At 32.6% G+C, this 24,166-nt stretch overlaps 1 protein-coding gene across 1 annotated transcript in view; it reads left to right on the plus strand.

Annotated features, from left to right (window-relative positions):
* Window positions 1-19,425, plus strand: part of Exoc5 (exocyst complex component 5) — a 64,713-nt gene extending 45,288 nt beyond the window's left edge. Inside the window, exons 13-18 of the mRNA XM_020183186.2 lie at window positions 5,774-5,882; window positions 9,363-9,483; window positions 10,895-10,981; window positions 16,137-16,245; window positions 16,415-16,630; window positions 17,251-19,425. Of these exons, the coding sequence (XP_020038775.1) occupies window positions 5,774-5,882; window positions 9,363-9,483; window positions 10,895-10,981; window positions 16,137-16,245; window positions 16,415-16,630; window positions 17,251-17,439 (831 nt within the window). The 3' untranslated portion in view covers window positions 17,440-19,425. The remainder of the gene's footprint in view (window positions 1-5,773; window positions 5,883-9,362; window positions 9,484-10,894; window positions 10,982-16,136; window positions 16,246-16,414; window positions 16,631-17,250) is intronic.
* The last annotated feature ends 4,741 nt before the right edge of the window (window positions 19,426-24,166 follow it).

Raw genomic sequence — 24,166 nt, forward strand, 5'->3', positions numbered from 1 at the left:
TAATGACTTGTATCCACCACCTTCTTCTTCCTCTAAACAAAGAATGATTCTGTGTTGTGTTGCCTAAGGTTAGAGAAGGATAGGATAGCTGTACATGTCATAGATACTGCAAGGCTGCATGTGACCCACCAAGGCAAGTGTAGCACAAAGGCAGGACAAAGGCCCACACTACTGTGACCTACCTACTGCTGTGGTCTATTTGTGGCCTGAGACCTCTGCAGCTGACTGGAGGTGATGCAGGCTAGAATATAAGTCTGTCCTGCTCGGGCTGCAGTTTTAACTTGGTGTTAGTTTCATCTATGGGCACTGGCTTGAAGACAGAGGCTGTTGGGTTCTGCCTGGTATTGAGTTTTCACCATTGTAGGTTCAGGGCTAAGTTCCAAGGCAAAATCCTGTGCTTACTTCCCTGTCTTACTCTCTAGTCAATGGACTTTTTCCCACACTGTGTTCCTTGAGGGAGAGCATAGTCCAAACAGTCCCTTGGCTCTCAAGGCTGATGCTACACTGGGCTGCACCTGAAGCTCATGGCCACAGGGACCAGCATGGTTCTGGGGGCTCACGTAAGGCTCAAGTCGCAGCTGATGGTGCTGTGGGTCTGAGCATGTCTATCTTGGTAAGGTTGTAGGTTTTGCCTGGCTTTGAGGCATGTCCAGAGGCTCCATCCACAGGCACTGGCCTGGGGACAGTGCCTGCTACTGGATTTCATGTGGTGTTCCAGGCACTAGCCTTTTATGTTATCTAATCATTAAAATCCTGTGAAGATATTGTTCCTGTTTTACAGATGAAGAAACAGAGACGTAGCTCTCGAGTAATGGGATTAAGAGTTAAGAGAGTCAGGGCAAATGAAGAAGATGAAGGTGAGGGTTTATGGTTGATGGACTTCATATAGTCACATGAAATAAAACAGTGAAACTTCTTGCAGCTGCTTTAAGTGGGTTGGGGAGGGGACTGAGGGGAAGAGTTGGTGGGAGCAATCTAACCAGTGTACAATATAAGCCTAATTGGAACTATCACTATGAATCCCCCCCATAAAGAATATATCCTAATAAAAAATTTTTATGATAAAAAAAGCATTGAGAAAGTCTTAATATTTTATTTATAGATATATATAACCTATGAATTTATATTAAAGGTCAGTGTATCAGTGTAACTTACACATATAAATCAAAGACTACACATAACCAATTTACCCTAAGTGTGAATTATCAATATGATATTCAATATTATAAAAGGAAATAAAACTTAAAATAAGCATCTAATTTTCATTAGGTTGGCATAAATTAAGTGTGACAAAACCCAATACCATATGTTGGTTAACAGAAGGGGACAATAGGAGTTCTCACACACTGACAGTGAGAGTAAAAATTGTTAGTTACTTTGAAGAGTAATTTGTCAGTTCCTTAGAAAACCTCATATGTGGGTGTGATAAGTCTGTTATTTTAACAGCATTGTTTGTTGTGACAAACAAAAAATTAGAAGTAAACTCAATAAAAAGGAGAAATTGAAAAACTAGCATTGTTCGTAGTCTCAAAGCTACTACAATTTAAGTGAGTAAACTAGAATTACATGTACCAACATGAATAAATCTCAAATATACTTAGTAGTGGTATGGCATAATCATAGAATTTCTTTTTAGAAAACTGCCAAACTAATAATAGTATGTAGTGATACCTTCTGGTGTTAGCTTTCGTTTTCCTAAAAATACGATGCTTTAATGTTGAGCATCTTTTCGTGTGTGTATTTGACATCCGCATATATTCTTTAGTAAAGTGCTTGGTCACCTCTCAGGCATTTTAAAATCAGGTTGTCTTTAAATTTTTTTTGAGAGTTTTGTATTCTGGTTACAGTTTGTTTAGAAGTTGTGATTTGCAATTTCTGTTCAGTCTTGAGTGCTTTGTCTAATTTTTTTTTAACAAATATTCCAAAAGATGGAAGGTCTTAATTTTGGTGAATTGCAATTTATCAATTTTATGGATAACATTTTCTATATTGTATGTAAATCTTTAAATGAAGATCACAGATTACCTTCTGGATTCTCTTCTAGTGATTTTATGATTTGAGATTTTATATTTACGTCTGTTATCAGTTCTTAGTTAACTTGCATATATTATAATAAATGGATTGAAGTTCATTGTTTTTACAATTAAGTCTCCCATTGTTTCACCATCATTTATTGAAAAGACTATTCTTTCTGAAATGCTTTTGAACCTTTGTCAAAAATCGTCTGACCACTTATTTGTGGTCTGCTTCTGGTTTTGTCCATTTGTCTTTATGCCAATATTTATGCCATTTTAATTGTTGTAACTTTATAGTGGGTCTTGAAACAGGTAGTGTGAGTCCTCTTAACATTTCTACATTATTCATTTTATATTTTATATAAGTCTCATAGCACTCGTCAGTTTCTAGGGAAAAAAGTCCAAAATTTTGATTGGGGTGACATTGAATGTATAGTTCTGTTTAGGAAGGATGGATTTTTTTATGTTAATATGTAAAAGGTAGTTTTTAAATTTATATTTAATTTATAGTTTTAGTTGTTAGTATAAAGGAATGCAGTGGATTTTTATTTGTTCATCTTAAGTACCCTGCAGCCTAACTAAACTTACTTTTTAATTCTAATAGCATTTTTTTGGTAGATTGCACCATATTTTCTATAGACTATCATGTTGTCTGTCTAGAATGACAGTTTTACTTATTTTTTTCAATATAGATGCCTTTTATTTTGCTCTTTTGCCTTATTGTCCTTGCCAGACCTTGAGTTCAGTGATGAATGAAAACAGGATGTGTAAATAACTTCTATTATTTCTGGTCTTTAGAGTAAAGCAGTTAGCCTCTCATTAAATGTGCTGCTAACTATAGGTTTTCATAAACACTCTTCTTTCATATTGAAGAAATTCTTTTATTCTAGCTTCTTAAATTATCTTTATAAAGATTAGGTGTTGAAAAAAATTAGGTGTTGGATCTTGGCAAACGTTTTCTTTTTATTCTATTTATATGACGAATCATATTGATTGATTTTTTTTTTTTAATGTTAGCCTTGTATTCCTTTGATAAGCCCCAGCTGGTCATCAGTTGGCTATTATCCTATTGGGTTTGTGAAAAATTTTAAATCATTTTTATATCAGTATTCATAAGAGATATTGGCTTATGTTTTCTTTGTTTATTATGTTTTTGGGTTTTTTTTTGTCTTGCTTTGGTATCAGTAATGTGGGTCTCATAGGCTGAGTGGGAAGTATTTTTATCTCCCCTGTCTGTTTTCATTTTTCTGGAAAAGTTTCTGTTAAACTGGTATTCTTTCTTAAACATTTGGTATAATTCACTAATGAACTCATTTGGGTCCTGCAGTTTCCTTTGTGAGGAATTTTTTGGTTGTTGTTTTTGTTTTTTTTGGTGATGCTGGGGTTTGAACTTAAGGTTTTGTGCTTGCTAGGTAGGCGCTCTGCCACTTGAGCCATGCCTCCAGCCCCCTTTTGAGCAGTTTTAACCACAGATTCAACTATTTACCATATAAAGAGCTATTCAGGTAATTTACTTAGTTTAAGTTAGCTTAGGTAGTTTGTGTCTGTAAAGAATTTTATATTTCACAAAAGTTGTTGAATTTATTGGAATAAAGTCATTCATGCTATTTTCTTACTTTCCTTTTAGAATTTGTGGGAATTATAGTAATGTCACCTTCTCATTTCTGATATCAGTAATTTATTTCATTATTTTCCTGATGAATCTTTCTAGAAGTAAATTAGCTTATTGCTTTTTTCCCCAAGAGCCACTCATTTTTTTTCTATTTTTCCATTTTGTATTTCATTGATTTCTACTCTTTATTATTTTCTTCAGCTTAGTTGGGTGTCATTTGCCCTTTGTTTTCTAGTTTTTTGAGGTGGAAGCTGAGATTATTGATTTGAAACCTTTCCCAATGTAGGCATTTAGTTATAAATTTCCCTCTCTGTGCTGCTTTAGCTGTATTCTAATAATTTGGGGATATTGTAACTTATTTTTAGCATTTATTTATGATTTCTCTGATTTTTTTTGGTGCAAAGGTGATTTAGTAGTATGTTGATTAGTTGCCAAGTATTTGGGAATGTCTTTCTGTTACTGATTTCACACTTCATTCCATTGTGGTCAGAAGACATATTGTGTATTATGTGAATCCTTTTTAAATTTATTGAGATGTCTTAAAAACCCAGAATATGGTCCATCTCAGTAAATTTTTTTTTTGTACTTGGGAAGAATGTGTGTCCTGTTGTTGGATGGAATATTCTACAACTGTCGAGTCCCATAGATTGTATTGTTCAAGTCTTCTGTGTCTTCACCAGTTTTCTGTTTGATTCATCTATTATGCATAGATTTTTTTTATGTAAACAGGACGAGGATGAGAAATTGAATTTAGTCCTTATTGCTCATGATGGACGAGGAAGAGAGTGAACATGGGGGTAAGGTTAAGGTAGTTATTCAGATCTAATACCAAATCAGTATTTGTAATCAGTGGGGATTTTAAGTGGGTTATAGAATGTCTCTTAAACTCCCAATTTTATATGTTAGGGCTATGTTATTACATTAGGGTTGAGCATCCCTAACCTGAAAATCCAGAATCTTTTGTGCTACAAAATCCAAAACTTTTTTGATTACCAATGTGATCCAACAGTTGAAAACTCCACACTTGCCCTGTAGGATGGGTCATAGTCAAAATGCAGGCACACTAAAAAAAAAAAAAAATTGTATAAAGTTGCCTTTGCACTATAAGTAAAAGGTATATATGAAACATAAATGAATTTTTTCTTTAGACTTGAATCCCAACCCAAGTCATCTCATTACATATATGTAAATATTCCAAAATCTGAAAAAATTAAAAATCCCAAAGAGTTCTAGTCCCAAGCATTTTAGATAAGGGATTTCAGCCTGTAATAAGCATTACTCTGAGAAGAACATGAATGGAGACTACAAATAGATTTGAGAAAGGCAGAAATCAATTTATAATGTAGAAAGCAGCTAAAAGAAGGCAAGAGTGATTTTCTAACATTTTAAGAAGGATTTAATTTTCTCAGTGTAACTACTTAGAATTCTCTTACTAAATAGTTTATCAGCAGCAGTAGCATCAAAATGAAAATCATGAGCTTAAGATGTGTCAAATTCTGTTATACTTTCCATTTTTCATATCATTCTAACCTTAAGACTAGACAGTAAGTACTGTTAATGTTATACCACCTTACAAATAAATTGAGGATCGGTGAAGTTAAGGAATATCTTAAAGGGTTCCTGAACTAGGAAATGGTGAAGTTAGGATTCGAGCTTACCATATTTTATATTTTATACTATATCTATAATTGGTGTCTCATCTTGACTCCACAATAAAATAAAAATCCTTTTTTTTTTTTTTTTTTTAGAAAATGTTTTACTGGAATAGCCTTGTTCAGTTAGTGGCTCTGAAGACTCTTGACTACAACACACCATAAGAAATTCACTTTACATTGTAGCAAAGTATACACATCATATGTGTGTATATGTATAGATATGTGCATGTGTGTGTGATGTGTTTCCTGAAGATATAGCTGGATCACACTAATGGATTGCAATCTAAGTTTGAAAAACATTGCTCTAATTAGGACAGTTATAGACCAACATGGGGCATTGTAATTGTGTGTGGGCAAGGGGAGGTGGAGTGTAAGTTATTTTGATACCTGAAATACTATGTTTTATAAAAAATTGATTGCTTTTTAAAAAAAGTTGGCTTTTTTAAAAGGTAGACTTGAGGAGTGATATTGTTTGGTTTTTGTTTTTAAAGCTTTCTGATCCTTCTGATTTACCAAGGAATGCCTTTAGAATTTTTACCATTCTTGTGGAATTTTTATGTATTGAGCATATTGATTATGCTTTGGAAACAGGACTAGCTGGTAAGTATACTTATATCACACTTTCTGTTAAATCTCTATGACCCTGCTTGGTTAAACTATGTATGATATCATTTTATATATAATCATCTCTATTTTAAGTTCTGTTTAATGCAATGAGTTTTGAGTTTCAAAAATGCAAGGATTTGCCAGATGCTGAAAGCCATACGAAGGCATGGTTCTTTCATTGTTTACATGCAGTAAAGTAAGATAATAATTTACGTAAGTCATTATAGTGTATTGCAGAGTCTGGAAAGGAATAGGTGTATATTAAAATTTGTGTCATTATGACTTCTTCCCTGAGTTCCATTCTCATTAATCTAGTTGCCCACTTGACCTTGTCACCTGTTCAGTATCTATCTCAAATTTAACATACCAAAAATGAAACCTACTATCTTCCTCTAAAACTTGTTCCTTTCCCTATGTCTTTAAAAGACACTTCTCTTTACCAGTTGCTGAAGTCCCAAGCCCAGGTGTTGCCTTAATTCTTCCTTTCACCAACACTGATGGCCAGTTCATCAGCAAACCTTGTCAGTGTACTTGCAAATATAACTCAAGTTTATTTATTTTTCTCTGTCTCTACTGATGCCACCCTACTTTAAACACTCTCATGTCATAACTGGTTCCCCTGTGCCCATTCTTGCCTTTCCAAGTTATTAACTTCAGGTAGTAGCCAGTTTTATTATCATTTTCTTGTTTAAGACCCTTTAGTGGTTTATTTCCCTCAGAGGGAAAATAATAACAGCATGATTTTTGATCTGCTTTTTATGTATTCATCTTCATCTCACACTGCACTTCTACACATTGCCCTACTCAGTCAGGTCTCCATTCTTTTCCTGACTTAGGCTCTTTGTACTTGGTATTTCCCCTCCTGCCAAACCTTTTCCCTTATCTCATCTCACAGTTGACTTTTTAACCTTCAGATCTCAACTAAGATGTCACCTTCTTAGAGAGGCCTTGCTGATCATCCTAGTTGAAGTAGTGCTCCTGTTCAGTCCAGTTACTCATGATCTTATTGAGATAACTTCTTTAAATAAAATTTATAACAGTGAAGTTTTCAATTTCTTAATGTCTACCTCCATTCACCAGAATTCATTTATTTAATGTATATTTATTACATGCCTATTCCTGAACCCATGGAATTTACATTTTTGTAGAAAGGAATGATTAGGAAATACAGTAAAGAAAAATAAAACTAGATAAGGGACAAAGAATAGTAATGGGAGATAAGGGGGATGATTCATGAGCAAAAAGCTTTTTTTTAAAGGGCAGTCAGAGAATCCCACTGAGAAGACATAGAATCACAGAGCTGAATGAAATGATAAACCAATTATTTGGAGTATTCTACATAGAGACAACACCATGTAAGCGCTTATGGGTAGGAATCTTAATTTGTTTTATTCAGTGTTATATTCTAGTATGTAGAAAGCACATGGATGCTTGGAAAAATCTTTATTGGCTATGTAAAACATCATTCTGTGAAGTTTCTGATCATGAACCAAAATTAGCCATAAATCAGTTACTTTGGTTTAACTGGCTTATCCATTTTTCACATTGTTGTTCTCATAAGCAACAAGATAAGTATTTTTAACTTAATTACAGTAGACACTTGACATCAAGAATTTAACTTTTGCCATTTGTAAATGACTTAATGTGGTAATTTGTAGTGGAATAATAACACAGTTCTTCAAAGATGTGATGATTAAGAAAGATCATGAAGGCAGGTGCCAGTGGCTCTGTATTCCTAGCCACTTGGGAGACAGTGATCAGGAGGACTGCAGTTCAAAGCCAGCCTGGGAAAATAGTTCATGAGACTCTTATCTCAGAAATACCTAACACAAAAAAATGACTGACAGAGTGGCTCCAGTGGTAGAGTGCCTGCCTAGCAAGCATGAGGCCCTGAGTTTAAACCCTACTACCAAAAACTCATGAATAAAAACATAAATGTAAATTTGAGTCTTTTGGTCTGAAGGATCTATTGTTTAGCTAGTATGGAAACCTACCATCTCTGTTTTAATGGCAATATTCTCTACCTAGAATGCCTTAGGAAGTTTTCTATATAGGATGGAAAGAGTCCTTATATTTGTAAGTGTTTTCCATGCAGCTAGTTAGTACTCACTGCTGTTATTTCTAAGATTGTATAAATTCTGTCAAGCACATACAAGGCATCCATTCCCTGTGGCTAGATACCTTGCATCTTTTCAGGGCTTTAGTTATAAGTAATGCTGCACTTAACATGGTAGAGGTTAAATATTCCTTATTTTGAATTTTCTTTGGGAAAAAAAAATCCCCAAAGTGAAAATACCAAATCAAAGTGTTTTCTGTACACATTTTAAAATTTTTATGCACAATTCTTTATTTTTTCATTTTGATGTAAACTTTTTTTCTGAAAGGTTTTTTTCCTACAATTTATACTGCTACTGTCCTCTGTGTGTAACTAGTTTATCTGTACATTAGTGTATAGACATCCCTTCAAAACTAATAATTCAGTGCTTTAAAACATATATCAATGTTGTCTTAATTTTTATTTCTTATGATAAAAAGGATTACTATTTTCTACGTATGTATTGTTTTTTTTTCTCTTGTAAGTTTGTGTTGGAGCCTTTAATTTTCTTGCTAGGCCGGTGCTCTACCACTTGAGCCATGTGCACCTTAGCCCCAAGAGCCTTTAATTTTCTTACAAATTGATTTTGTCTTAAAACACCTTTGTTTTCCATTTTTAAAACTGAAAAAAAATCACCCTATAAAGAATTCTAGGTACTAAGATTATATATTATTAGCCCTGGATATTTTTCTTGGTCTTGTATCTTTTAATTTTGACTAGAAGCTTAAACATCTAGATCTGAAAGGGACTTTTGAGTTCATCTGTTATTCTTTACAAAAAAGAAATCCAGAGAGGTCAACTGACTTTCTGGTGTCAGAATGGGGAATTCTTGATTACCATACAGAATTGTCAGGAATTTACTCTTAGTAAGATTTTGAGTATTTTGGAGAAAAAAGTAGAGAACATGGTGAGTGGAATGCATAAGTTAGGCACATTACTATAACACAATATATAGAACAGAAGATAAAGAGATCTGAACTAGAAAACCAGTAAGAAAACTATTTTAACTGTTGTTAGAGATAACCTGGTTGTAAGAAAAATGATCAGAGTGTATTCATGGCACATGTAAATCTTTGGGCACTAGAGAGTAAGAAAGGGAAGGAGAGGGTAGAAGCCAGGATGGTTTGTTAATTGATTAATTTTTTGGTTTATCTAAACAAATCATGAAGATGTGAAAATTTGGGCATAAAAATAATTTTGGATGCATTTTATTAAGCTATTAACAAGCTTTGTTTTCTTCTCTGCAAATTCATTGCTGATTTATTGAAATAGCAGTTACTTTTCTTCATGTGGTATATGTAAAACCACATTCTTTTTCTTTTGCCTAAGATGAATTTCTTCAAGGTTGATTTTCATTTGTCTTTGCTTTCCAATTTTAGGAATTCCTTCTTCAGATTCTAGAAATGCAAATCTCTATTTTTTGGATGTTGTGCAACAGGCCAATACTATTTTTCATCTTTTTGACAAGCAGTTTAATGATCACCTTATGCCACTAATAAGGTTAGTCACATCATCTTTCATTGATAGTCAATGAATATTATTTTTCTTAAAATTTAAAAATAATACATGATATGAAAACAACAAACAGGACAGGTGATGTGAAATAAAAAGTCCTTTTTCTTTCTTGCATTCCTGTTTTCTCTTCCTATTGTGCTATTAATTTTGGTGTATTTGAAAAACTTAACTCATAAATGTAATATTGAAATCTGATGTGAAAGAGACCCTCTAGCTTAATGCATCTCAGCAAATTTACATCCTTCAAAAGATCCAACAGAGCCAAGTTACTTACTAGAATATAAAGCATACAAAAATTTTTAAGAGACTAATAGGATATTTTGATGAGGCATTAGAGTTGATTTATATTTTCATATCAATTTATATGAATTTCGAAAGCGTGTGAGAATTAAGGTAGTGTATATGTGAACATACTTTACAGAATTACTCCTTTAGCACTACTGTTGAGGAAAAACAGTCATATAAAAGATAAAATCTGACAGTTTATTGTCAACATCATTATGCCAAGATTAGTCCAGAAACAATTTCAAAGGTATACTCCTGCTTCCACCTCTCAAGTGCTGAAATTATAGGCATGTGCCACCATGCCTGGTTTAGGAAATTTACTTCTTATTCTGCTTTTTAAAGAGCTGTTAAGCAATGTAGTAGAGAATTCACACAGTTCTTAAGGTTACTTATTCCTTAATATTTTGGGTATTTGGGACATTTTGGTAGCATTCAGAAGGCAAATCTGATTGCCAGGTTTTGAGTTTCTTTTTTTAATGTAGGAAAGCTAACTATAACTGTATTGACTGTTAACCTTCCACATTTTTATTAGTATGATTTACTATTTAGAGTAAATACCTTATGACTTTTCTGGTATAATAGTACCAGATATTTAGTTATAAAGAAAAGTAATAGTTCAAAATTTCAAAACCACATGTTTATATTCTTAATGGGTGTCTCCTCAGAGATCAGAATAACAAATTTAAATCTTTTTCTTTCAGCTATGTATGATGTACACACCTGTAATCCCAGTTTACTGGAAAGGTGGAGGCAGGAGGATCACTAGTTCTAGGCTAGCCCAGGGAAAGTTAGACCCTATCTCAAAACAAAATAAAAACCAAGGGTCTTTGGGTATAGCTCACGAGGTAGAGTGCCTGCTTAGCATGTACAAGACCCTGGGTTCAATCCTCTGTACTGCCCTCCCTGCTAAAATCTTCCTTTTTCCTTTCCTTTTAATGGGCTAATTGTTCCTAGTGTGAATAAATTGGGCATATTTATATAAATTACTTTGTATTTCTATAAGCCAATTAAAGTAACATGTGTTTGTGTGTATTTATAAACATATAATATGCATACAAAGCTTTTACAAATTAGGCTATTAATGTGATTTTTCCCTTTAAATATACAATAGCTCTTCTCCTAAGTTGTCTGAATGCCTTCAGAAGAAAAAAGAAATAATTGAACAAATGGAGATGAAATTGGATACTGGCATTGATCGGTAAGTTACTGTTTTTTTCTGTTGCATTATTTTAAATTGTAGAAACACTATCATAGCATCATGAAAATAGTTTTTAGAGAATAAAACTTTCACCATCTTGCTATAATCGATGTTACTGTTACTTATTGATAACATCCTTATTAGAATTTTTTTTAATTGAATCTCCAAGTTTTATCTTTGAAAGTATGTTTAGATGATAGAAATCTTTTTTTGTAAACCTCTCTCCTCCACACTATACATTCACAAGCTACAAACTCCCTAAAAATGGTGTGTCACATAAAGGATTATGTTTTAATTTAGTCTTTTCAGATTTATATGTGAAATGTTTTAAATAAAAATACTAATTCTCTAAAGTAACTTCTGTTAAGTGAATTCAAAATCTTCAGTAATATTTATTGAAGATAATGTCCTGCTCATAGTATAAAGCAATGGTGGTGAGATGGTGGTGGTCTTGTAACTATTGATGATCATCGTAGTTACCAGTTATCAAGTATTTGCTAGGTACCAGGCACAATGCAAGGACGTTTACCTGCATTACTTCGTGCGTTAGATAGGAATTGCTGTTTCCATTTTACAGATGAGGAAATGGAGATTTAAAGAAATTAATTTGCTGAAGATCAAACAGTTAATGGTGGTAGACTTAGAACACTTCACTCTAAAGCCCACAGTACTGTTGTTTTATTTGTTATAATTGCACTTTCTTTTCTATTTAAGAAAGCATATTTAAAGGCAATTTTTTGACAGTACTGTTTAGAAGATAACCTTGAATCTAGTTTATGGAAGTATAAATAATTTTTGCTTTATTAGTAATAAGAAATTACTTATAATTAACCTCCAAGTTGATCAGCACGCTAAAATTGAGAACTGCCCCACAGTATGTGATAAGGGAGAAGAAAAAAAAAACAGAAGACCAAACCTGAAAAAAATAAGGAGGTTATACAGTTAATTATTCAGAAGAATAGGTTTAAAATAACTCTAAAAACTGGTATCTCCCTTTGTTTTGTTTTTCCAGTTTTATTGAGGTAAACTTGAAAAATAAAAGTTGTGTATATTTAAAGTATACAACTTGATGTTTTGATATATACTTTGTGAAATGATTACCACTATAAAGTTAAACGTTTCCATCACCAAACATAGCTACCATTTGTTTTCTTGTGGTGAGAACACATAAGATCTACTCCCTCAACAAATTTGTATTAATACAGTATTCTTAATCGTAGTCCCCATGCTGTACATTAGATCTTCAGAACTTATTCATGTGCATAACTGAAATTTTGTACCCATTAACTAACTCTGTATTCCTCCTTCCACCGCCTCCCTGGCCCTTGCCAACCATCATTCTACCCTGTGCTTTTATGAGCCTGACTCTTTCAGATTCCACATGTGAATGAGATCATGTAGTATTTGTCTTTCTGTGTCTAGCTTATTTCATGTAGCTTATTGTCTTCCCACTGACCACTTGGAAGATGTATGCTTTGTATGTGTTTTCTCCTATTCTGTAAGTTTTCTCTTCACCTGTTATTTCCTTTACTAAGCAGAAACTTTTTAGTTTGATGCACTCTTGGTTGTGTATCTTTGCTTTTGTTGCTGGTGCTTCTGGAGTCATATCCAAAAAAACATTGATAGGACCTATGTCAAGAAGCTTTTCTCTATGATATCTTGTAGTAGTTTTATATATTAAAAACTAATGTTCAAATCTTTAAACCATTTTGAGTTGGTTTTGTGTATATGGTGTAAGATAACAGTTCAATTTTATTCTTCTGTTTGTGAGCAACCAATTTTCACAGCACTGTTTTAACCGAAAAACCTGTCCTTTTTCTCTTGTATGTCTTTGGCACCCTTGTCAAAAAAATAGTGGATCATAAATGCATAGATTTATTTCTGGGCTTTGGGTTCTGTTCCATTGGTCTGTATATCTGTTTTCATGCCAATACCATACTGTTTTAATTACTATAGCTTTATATTTTGAAGTCAGGAAGTATGATGCTTCCAGTTTTGTTCTTGCTCAAGATTGCTTTGACTATTTAGAATCTTTTGTATTTCCATATGAATTTTTAGATTGTTTTTTCTACTTCTGTGAAAAATGCCATCAAAATTTTGATAGGGAATACATTGAGTATCTAACTTTGGACAGTATGAACATTGTAGTATTAGTTCTTCCTATCCATGAACATGGGATGTGTTTTCATTTATTTATCTTTTCCTTTCATTATTTTTAGCAGTGTTTTCTAGCTTTCAGTGTAGAAGTCATTTATCTCCTTGACGGATTCCTAAAGCATCTTATTCTTTTTGATTCTGTTATAAATGTGATTGTAATTTCTTTTTTGGATAATTCATTGTTAGTGTATTGAAATGCAACTGATTTTTGCATATTAATTTTGCATCTTACAACTTTTCTGAATTCATTTATTCTAACAATTTTTTGATAGGGTATTTAGAGTTTTCTATACAGGAACATCCCTTGCCAGCTTAGATGCCTTTTCAGTTTCTTGTCTAATTGCTCTGGCTGGGACTTCCAATACAGTTTTGAAAAGAAGTGATGAAACAGGGCATCCTTGTCTTGTTTCTGATCTTAGAGGAAAGGCTTTAAGCTTTTCACAGTTGATTGGTGTTAGCCATGGGCTTGTCATGTATGGCCTGTATTAAGTTGAGGTGTATTCCTTCTATACCTGATTTGTTAAGAATTTTTACCAGGAACAGATGATCATATGATTTTTATCCTTCATTCTGTTAAGTTGGTGTATCATATTTATTGATTTGCATATGATGAATCATAATGTGCATTCAGGAACAGATCCTGCTTGATCATGGTTTTATAATCCTTTTTATGTGCTGTTGAATTCAGCTTTCTATTATTTTTTTCTTGTTCATTGTTAACATTTTTAGTTTCACTTGATATTTTTAAATTATGTTTACATCTAAGCCCACCAGGGATACTTGCATTTTATTTTCTTTCCTTGTAGTGTTCTTGTTTAGCCTCAGTATCACGGTAATGATGGCTTTGTAAAATAAATTTGCAAGTGTTCCTCTGTTTCATTTTTTGAAAAGAGTTGAGAAGAATTGGTGTTAATTCTTCCATGAATGTTTGGTAGCACTTGGCAGTTAGAATTAAGAAAATTTAAGCTATCTTTTCTTTGCTGAGAGGTTTTTGAGTAGTAATTTAATCTCCCATCTTATTATTAATTTCCTCATCAGTCAGTTTTAGTAGTTTGTATGTTTCTAGGAGTTTATACATTTCTTCTGGTTATACAGTTTGTTGGTATATAATCTTTTGATTTTAGTTAGGACCACATGGGATCACATATAAATAGAACATTTCATGTCATTATAATGTATATATATACATTACACATGTTATGAACATTACATCTAAGAATTATATATTTTTAGAACCTAAGTCCCTCACACTAATTTGTTTCTTCTTGCCTTGCCTCAGGATACCTGAAAGAATTTTGGGGCAGTGGGAAGACTAGATATATATGTTAAGCTTTCAAAGTTATATGAAATACGTATTTCCCTATTAATACTTTTTTTCATCTTTCCATGTAAGCCTTAATCTCAAGGTCTTTGCATTAGTTACTGTATTAAAAGTACAGTGGTCTATAAAGTTCTCTTTAATGTGACCTTGAGTATCAGCTCAGTTTTTTGCATCCCTGCTGATATTTTCAATCCAGTATCAATCCATTAGGCCAGAAAACCTTTGCTTTTGAAGCTCACATCTTTCCTTTCTTGTTGCTGTCATCCTCTCAGTCTTTTATATCAGTGTCCTATATTTATTGAGGATTTAGGTGTCTGTCTCACATTTTTTCTTTCAACTTTAAGTTAGGTTATTCTCTTTATTGGTCATCTACACTTAACTAGTGTAACAAAAACCAACCATTGGTTTTTTTGGTTACTGATTATTGGTAACAAAAACCTTGAACCAGAATGTGCTAGTCATACATCCTCTTGTATTTCTAACTTCTTAAGTGATAGGTTTTTTTTAAATTATTTAAAGTTTTTAATTTTATTTATTTATTTATTTATTTATTTTATGTTGCTGGGGATCATACCCAGGGCCCTACACATGCTAGGCAAACAGCTATGTAACTACACGGGGCTACATCCCCAGCTGCTATTTAAGGTTTTGTGGGGTTTTTGTTTTCTTTCTTGTGATACTGGGGTTTGAACTTGGCCTCACAATTGCTAGGCAGGTGTATTGAGCTGTTCCACCAGTCCCCCCCAACTTCTTATTTTCCACATATTTTCTGACTTCAGCAGGACCTCTTCCCTTTAATCTCTTATTTTTTCTCAGTCTATTAACCTTTTCCTGACTTGACCTTATTCATTATTGTGCTTAAAGTACTTGATCCAGCTCTTGAATTGTCTTGTGTTTACCCAAAAATCCATTTCCTTCAACTGCAACTATCTCATAAACCCTAAATTCTGGATCAAGCAGTTTATTTTATTCCCCAAACTAGGTGATTGCCTATTGTTGGAGAATATTCTATAGCTTAGATATTATTGATACCATTACAAATTCATGCTCTCATTTTCAGCTGGATCTTTTCCATCTCCCTGATTGTCCTTAGACTATAAGAGTAGTGGTTTTCTCACCTGCTTTTCTAAGTCATAGCCATTCTATAAGCCCTCTATCTTCCCACCTTCCTAAAAATTTTCTCTATAGAATTTTGCCTTTGGCAATTCTTAGTTGTGAAGAAAATTAATTAGTAACAGGTTTCTAAGATCTTTCAAGAAAGGAAGGTAATAAAACCATGAACTCTTTGATATCAAGACTTGGAATTGAGCCTGGTACCAGTGGCTCACCTCTATAATCCTAGCTACTTGAAAAGCTGAGATTGGGAGGATTGTGCTTCAAGGCTGGCTTGGGCAAATACTTTACAAAGACCCTGTCTCCAAAATAACCAGAACAAAATGGACTAGAGGTGTGGCTCAAGTGGTAGAACACCTGCTTTACAGGTGTGAAACCTTGAGTTCAAACCCAGCCCCACAAAAACCAAAAAAACATAGAATTGATATATTCTAAAATATGAAGTTTAACAATAGCAAAATAGTTTTATGGTGATATGAAATTAAGTAATTTAATTTAGTATAAATAATATAAAGTTAAATATCAGATAAATGGATCAAATATATTGTGTTCTTTACTCTCTAGGACTTTAAATTGTATGATTGGACAAATGAAGCATATCTTGGCCGCTGAACAAAAGAAAACAGATTTTAAGCCAGAAGATGAAAACAATGTTTTGATTCAGTATACTAATGTGAGTATACTAATTTGCTAATAAAATTATCTGTTCTGTTAATAACTTTTAACATTTTCATCAGTGTATCTTACTATGCCCTAAGATGTTTTTCTGTTGTACTTAGAGAAACTATTTTCTTCTTACTTAAGCTGATACCTATATAATAAATGTAGAAAAACTTTTATAGGCCTGTGTAAAAGTCTGCACTTATGTAAGAAAACAAGTTGAGAAGATTAAGAATTCTATGGATGGGAAAAATGTGGATACAGTTTTGATGGAACTTGGAGTACGTTTTCATCGACTTATTTATGAGCATCTTCAGCAATATTCCTACAGTTGTATGGGTGGCATGTTAGCAATTTGTGATGTAGCTGAATATAGGAAGTGTGCCAAAGACTTCAAGGTATGTATACACAAATATAAATGTTGTGTATATAATAAGGAGCATAAGTCAGACTGTTAAAAATCTTCATTGACTTATGATTTTTAAAACGTTTATAACTTTTTTGATATTGTAATGAGATGGATTTAACACTGAACCTGAAAAAGTGTTGTTGTACTCATATTTTCAATATTAACACACTTTTTTCTTTGTGCTTTATTTTAGACAAGGTCATATTTCGGTTGCACAGTCCAAATCTATTGACATCCCTGACTAATTCTGTGCATGTCACACAACTTGAAAATAATACTCTTTCTTCACATATATAGCTCTCTGAAATAATTTTCCCTAAGGTTTAAATTATTTAAGAAAGGTGCTATATTAATGATAATTAGTTCTACTCTACCAAATTAAAAATTACTGAGAAAATTGAGATATGAATCTTTTCAAAAGATTATAGAGTTTTTATAACGACTGAAATTTTTGAGTATTATTAGAGAGGCTCCAAAAAAATTCTAATGCATTGAACTCCTCCTACACTAGTAAGTCCTGACTTGGCAGTCTATAAGACGAATTTGCAAAACTAATTATAAAATGGAAAATGATTTTGTTTCAATGTTATTTTTCTCCTTTCAATTTAGATTCCAATGGTATTACATCTGTTTGATACTCTGCATGCACTTTGCAATCTTCTGGTAGTTGCCCCAGATAATTTAAAGCAAGTCTGCTCAGGAGAACAACTTGCTAATCTGGACAAGAACATACTTCACTCCTTCGTACAACTTCGTGGGGACTATAGATCTGCCCGCCTTGCTCGACACTTCAGCTGAGGTTGAATTTACAAAGGAAATGTATTGTATTTCAGCAGACCTCGGTTGATAGAAAGCACAGGAGATTCCTTATGATAAAGCCAACATTTTATGGAAAAAAATGACTGTTTGGAAGAAAACAGCAGCCATACTGACCCTTGAGATTTTATTTGAAATTTGGACACTTCTTGGCTATATTTTGCTTTTTGTGTTCTTGTTGAATTTTAATTTCATACTTGAATTTATGAATTTCAAATTTTGGAAAACTTTATGTCACTGTTTTCTCCTGGAAAATGTTGGTGTCAAAAGGCAAATGATTTTACCAGTGTTCTGGTTCTTATTCTTTAACATATTCCATCTGGAAATTTTACCATTCTGTTTTGCATTAATAATAGGTAAAATACAGAAAAACCACATTTATTGTTCATCAGTTTTTAATGACCTTTTCAGCACTGATAATTGTTAATCAAAGTATTTTGTGTTTTCCTAAAGAATTTTTTGCCTCTCTCAAAAGGTTAACAATTGAGCATAATTTCTGTAGTTGGCTGATTGAAATTTTTTCTGAGATACAACAGCAGTGCTAGTCCAAGAAAAATGTTATAAACTAAAATGATGAAATGTTTTATGTAGACATTAGGAGTGGATCAGAATACATCTGCTTTCTTGGTAAAACTTAAAATTTATTATTTCTTACTTGGTAAATAGATTTTAAGCCAATTCTAGCAAGTAATTAATAAAACTACCTTATTTTATATTTCACTTAAGATAAGGTAGAGAACCTTAACTAAAGGACTGTATTTATTCATTTTTTAATATTATAAGGGAAACTAAAGAGTGAGGTATAGTCTAAATGTTGCATATGAGAAATATTGATGATGTTTAGCAACAGTGCAATCCTTTAAGATTTCTGTCTTAATGCTGAACTTGAATTAGATGGGATGGCTAAATATGTAGGTGGTCTTCTATTTTCAGAGGAATTGGGAGTTGAAAGATAACATGTATACCAAGTTTGCAGACAGGCATTGCAAAGACTGCATTTCAGATCTGTAGATCCTTTTATTGTCCTTTTTCAAGGAGTTTCTGAAGTTATTCCTACTTGAATATGGTTAATTGAATTGGCTTAATATGGTGACATAATAAACACTTAAAATTTTTAAACATCAAGTAACAATTTTTAAGAGCCATTACTCTATAAACCCTAAAAACTTGCTCTGCAAGAATGCATTCTAAATTATATGTAGTGTTTCAGCTTCCATTGTATTGTTCATAGTCATATAGTAACCAGATAAACTTTAATATTCAATTCAATCTTGGCACTTTTTTCTTTAATGTAGGCTTTTTGGCCTAATTTTGGAAAACTGCTTTTCTTCTGAGAACTTGATTCTGAATGGTCATCAACTTTCCCAAACCTTCCAGGTCCAGAGCTAACTACTGTTTAAGTTACTGAATTTTCTTGTTTAGCCCAGTGTTATCCAGGTAAGCAAGGAAAATGAACTATGCCAACTTTTCAAAGCATTTGAGGACATTGTGGCAGCTTTAGAAAGCTTTCCAGGTTTTTATTCCTTAGCCAAGGGTGAGTTAGAACAGGTTTTGGATACTAGAAAAAGACATATGCCTGTACTATTGCCATTTTAGAAAGCTCTGATGTGAATTCAAAATTAATACCTCTGTTACTTAAAGCCAACAGTTTTAAGGCAGTAGTTTTACTGGCCATTTGAACTCTTTGTACAGTGTCAATTTGTAAAAAAAAGAAAAAAAGAAAAAAATCTCAAATAAAACATGAGATAACATTTTAAAACTTATGAACCAGAGAAGACTTCAGATTATTTTGTTTGGATTAATTTTTAAAATGTAAAGCATATACTTGTTGCTTAGATATTTTGTTAATTATTATTTCCATGCTTGAGTTCTGTGCAATATTTTCTATTATGTCCATTGATAGGACAGTGATGAAATTCATAATTTAGAAGTGTTAACATTAATGTTCAATAAACAGATTCCCTGCAATTGTTTTTTTTATTTCACTATTTTTACATTTTGACATCCATACAGAATTTTGTAAATTTTTTTATTTAAAAATTTAAGATATTCATTATTTTTCATAGCATGGGTCTTCTCAGTTTTTTTTTTTTTTTAGGAGAAAGTGCTTGACTGTATAACGAAAGTTAGCAATTTAGCCTAAACAGATGGTATTTTTCTAAGAAAAAAATGTGTTGGGTGAAGCCATATGTATTCTTCCTATTCTGATTTTTAAAGTATTTTCGTATGTAGCCATCACAAAATTTCTGATTCAGAAAAGATGACCAATCAATAAAATTTTATGCACACATAGTAACATTTTTGGTAGAGATAAAGAAGCCTAATAACGTTTACCAACATTTAAATAAGGAGAATCTTTAATATTCTTCAGTTCCACATGAGCTATGTGTAATATTTATGCAATGTATAGAAATTGAAGATATACTCTAAAAAATACACTGCAAATTATTTTTCTAAAACTTTAGTATATTATGTGAAATATAGAATACACTACTTACTTTGGAAAAGACTATATTGCTGAACTAAATAATGTTACAGTAAAAATAGCCTTTTAAAAGTTTTAATACATAAAGACAATTTTAGCTACATTTATTGGACTTCAGTCCCATGTACTATGCTAAGTACTTTGTGTGTATTATCTTATTTGATTGTAAAGCAACCTTAGTATTTGAGTACCATTTATTTCATTTGACAGGTGAAAAAACCTAAGACACAATAATGTAAGTAGACCTATAAAGGTCTACAGCAGGTAGAAGGCTCAAATTTAAATCCTAAATCTTTCCAGATTTAGTGGGGAGACAACTTTTCAAGTGCATGTGGGAGAGAAACCTGACATATTAGAGAATAATGTCTCATTCTTACATTCTGTATATTATTTTTCTTACACAACATTAGGTTCTTTAGTTTGATAGGCTCATTGGTTTTGCTTAATCTAATTTTCTTTATGAATAATGTTTGGCTATCATGTGAGGTTTAGATTATGAGGTTGGAATACAGGATCAGTAACCAAATTACTATTGAATTTTTTTAATGTGTTCAGTGTGTCATCAGTCATACTTTTTCAGTTTTTTAAATTAAGTGGTTATAAAATGTTAATTGAATATTTTAATGGAAGTTTGTCCATCATCACAAAGCTCCCCTTAGTGAGTATTATTTTATACAATCATGATACTGTTTCTGCTTAGTAATTTTTACAATAGAAAGAATCTAGGTATTTTGTAAAATGGAGAAAATGACAACTCTGCCTTCAAAAATGTGAAGAAATCAATATTTCTACATTCAAAAATAGACTACATCTCATAGGCTTGCTGGTTCTGTTAGCTATTTAGTACACTGACAGTTTGTTTGATTTTGGCAGTACAGGTGATTAAACTCAGGGCGTTGTGCTTGCCAGACAAGAATTCTACCACTTGAGCCATGCCCCAAGTCCTTTTGCTTTTTTTTAGTTTGTTTCTTAGGTAGGATCTTGCACTTTTGCTTTGGCATTCCTTGGACCGTGATCCTCCTGCCTCCAAGCTGGCACATTGGTACTTTTTAAATGGCTAATACTAGAGTGAAAATGTAGGGCAAAAAGTAGTATATTAAAAATCATTTTATATAATCAATATAAGTCATTTTATATAATCAATATTATATATTAAGTCTTTTAAAAATTTAACTTTCCTTTTACTCCTCCCATTGATCAATCATTTCTCTTTCCTAACTTAGTGGGGAAACCTCTTAAGTGTATATGGGAGAGAAACCTAACACATTAGAGAATTAGAATTTTAATGGTGAGTTGGAGCTGATAACCCTGGGCTTAACAAAATTTATATTTTTAAATTAGTCACTGTAATCTTATCACTATTACTTGGTGTAGGTACCAGCAAACTATGATTAAATATTTATTTTTTAGGGGAAAAGATAAGTAATTAAACACAGTTGCTCATTTTCTAAGTGGCTGGGTTGCAGTCTGCCTCACCATACAAAGCCAATTTAAATAGGAGTATATCACATCATACTCCAAATAGCAAACAACCTCAGAGGAAAGTCATTTATTCAGAAAGCATAGATTTGTGCTAGGCAGCAGTGATGCATTACAAATATATAATTATTCGCACTAATATTTGAGCAGGTGGAATGGATTAGAACATGGTCAACATTATGCTGCTGATAACATGTATTTTTCTATATTAATATGTACTGTGCAACATGTATTAAAAGTGTCAGTAATTCATTTTAACCAAGATACTAATATTTATATTACTGTATTTAAGAGACAGTATCCAACTGAGCCACTTTTAATTTAAAAGTCTGAAACTGGAATTAAGTTTGCTTTCAAAAAATCACTTAAATTACTTTATAATCAGTGAAAGGTCAGTAAAACATAGAATTATCGGTGCCCGGTGACTTAATAGGAAGAAATATGGAGAGTTAAGAATGGGAGTAGTAATCTGAAATGAGAAAGTTAAGTATTTGTAACTCAGATGAGTGACTCCTTTCGTTTTTACAATTTGCAGTTTGAAATGAAGAAAATATCTTGTCCCTTCTTTGTATTAATAAATTAAGTGAAGATTGAATAGAACCTAGTTCAAAGGAACTAATCTCCAATGGTGGACTTTCAAATTTTTTGTTTTTTATTTTTTTTCAAATTTTTTAGATTAAACTTTGAAAGACAGGAAACCTTCCTGATGTTCCTGTAATCTTAAATAGACAGGTACCTTTGAATGTGACCATCCCTTTTTTGCCTGCCTGTCATTTTAAACTTTATACCTTGGGTAACCTTGGTTCCTTTGAACTCTGGCCTTTTGTTATGGCAGTTCAATCAAACCTGCAGTTTTCTGCTATGGAGAATATTACCCAAATAGAATGTGGACAGTGCTGACTTGAAGACTACCTCTAAGTATACTGTTTGCAGATACTGTGTATTATTTAGAGATAACATAGAGTATTCACATGAAATTTTATGAAAATACTAAGTGCCTATTTGGATTCTCCAGTAGAATATATTTTCCAATTTTATTACAAGGGGGAGAAATTATTTTTATTTTTATAGTAAAATCTGCATTTTTTATTTCAAAAATAGAATTCATATAACTTTACTGTATAGCACCAATGAACATCTCACTATCATAATAGTAGGGTGTGTGTGTGTGTGTGTGTGTGTGTGTGTGTGTGTGTGTGTAAATAAGGTTCCAAAAGTCATTTATGAGAAAAATTCTGGGAGAATATGGACACGAAAACAAAACATGTATCTATACAAAGGATACAGGAATTGGACAAAGTTCACCACAATTAAAATTTTGGTTTTAGAGTCACATGTCACATTAAAGTCCTTTATTAACTTTTAAAGAACAATAAGACTTGGTTGATTTTCTGCATTATAGTTTTTAAAGAAAAACTTTTGATATAACCTCAAACTTACAAAAGGGTTGTAAATGCTGTATAAATAAAAATTTTTCCCTTTGAGAATAAGTGGCTGCCATAATGCTTCATCACCCTGCAATATTTTTGAATTTCCAAAAAGAAGAAATTCTGCATAACCACAATATAACCACCAAATTTAGGAACTGTCATTAGCATATTACTACCATCTTATCTTTAGATCCCACTCAAGTTATGAGTTGTCCAATAATGCCTTATTGATGTCTGCTTGAAAATCATGTTTTGCTTTGAGCTGTAGTGTTTGTAGTATCTTTCATTCTGGAACAATCCTTCAGTTTCTTCTTAAATTTTGCAACCCTTGGCATATTTGTTGATTATAGACAAGTTACTTTGCCCCTACATTTGGATTTCTATTTCCTCATGATTAAATTTCACTTGTGCCTCTTTGGGAGTATTGCAGATGCTATTCTGTGTTCTCATTGCATCCTATCAGATATTGCATGATTTTAATTTGCCCCATTTCTGATGTGCTCATTTTGATCACTTAACTTTAAGGTATCAGCCTTCTCCACTGTAAAGCTATTATTTTTCCCTTTGGAAATATTTTGTGGGGACTTTGAAACTGTACATATACAGCTCCTACCCAAAATTTCAATTTATTGATATCACTACGGATTCATGGTTTTTTATTCAGGAGATTATAATTTTTTTATCAAATCTTAAATTGTTCCACATTTGGTCACTGGGAGCCTCTTCAAGTTGGCTCCTGTATTCTTTTGACATGTTCCAATCATTTTAAAAACTACTGTCATCCCTTCAGCACAACAGGATTCCAAATTCATTTCATACTTGCCTTGCTCCAGTTCTGGTGGAATTCCTCCACCTTTTAATAGAAATTGGTAATTAGAAGCCATGATTTATATATGAGATGTGCTGATTATAGTTTAGATGTTTCTGCCTCAACTTCTCAATGGATAGTGCTAGAGGGTTTATGTGGGTAAGCACACAAATATATACTTTAAATACACACATGCATATGCTTCCTCCCCTGTGTGACACCCTTCTCACCCCATCTGAGCTTCAGTATCTCATACTGGGCTTCTCATTTTCCTGCTCTGGAGGAGGACATCCTCAACCCACTCAGCTACTGAAGTTTTGGCTTTAGGACCAAATTGGGGGAATGAGAATGGTTATTACAGAGATCATGTAAAGATTTTAAAATTCTAAATAAATTACACAGAATTTTGTCACTTAGAAACAACCTTATTTTAGTGTGTGTTTTTTTCCTAATATAGTGAGTAAATGAGCAAAGCTAAATTGAGGAGTGTGAAGTGTTAGCCAAACA

The sequence above is a fragment of the Castor canadensis genome, chromosome 3 (assembly GCF_047511655.1).
Source record: "Castor canadensis chromosome 3, mCasCan1.hap1v2, whole genome shotgun sequence".
In the NCBI taxonomy this organism is placed as follows: Eukaryota; Metazoa; Chordata; class Mammalia; order Rodentia; family Castoridae; genus Castor; species Castor canadensis.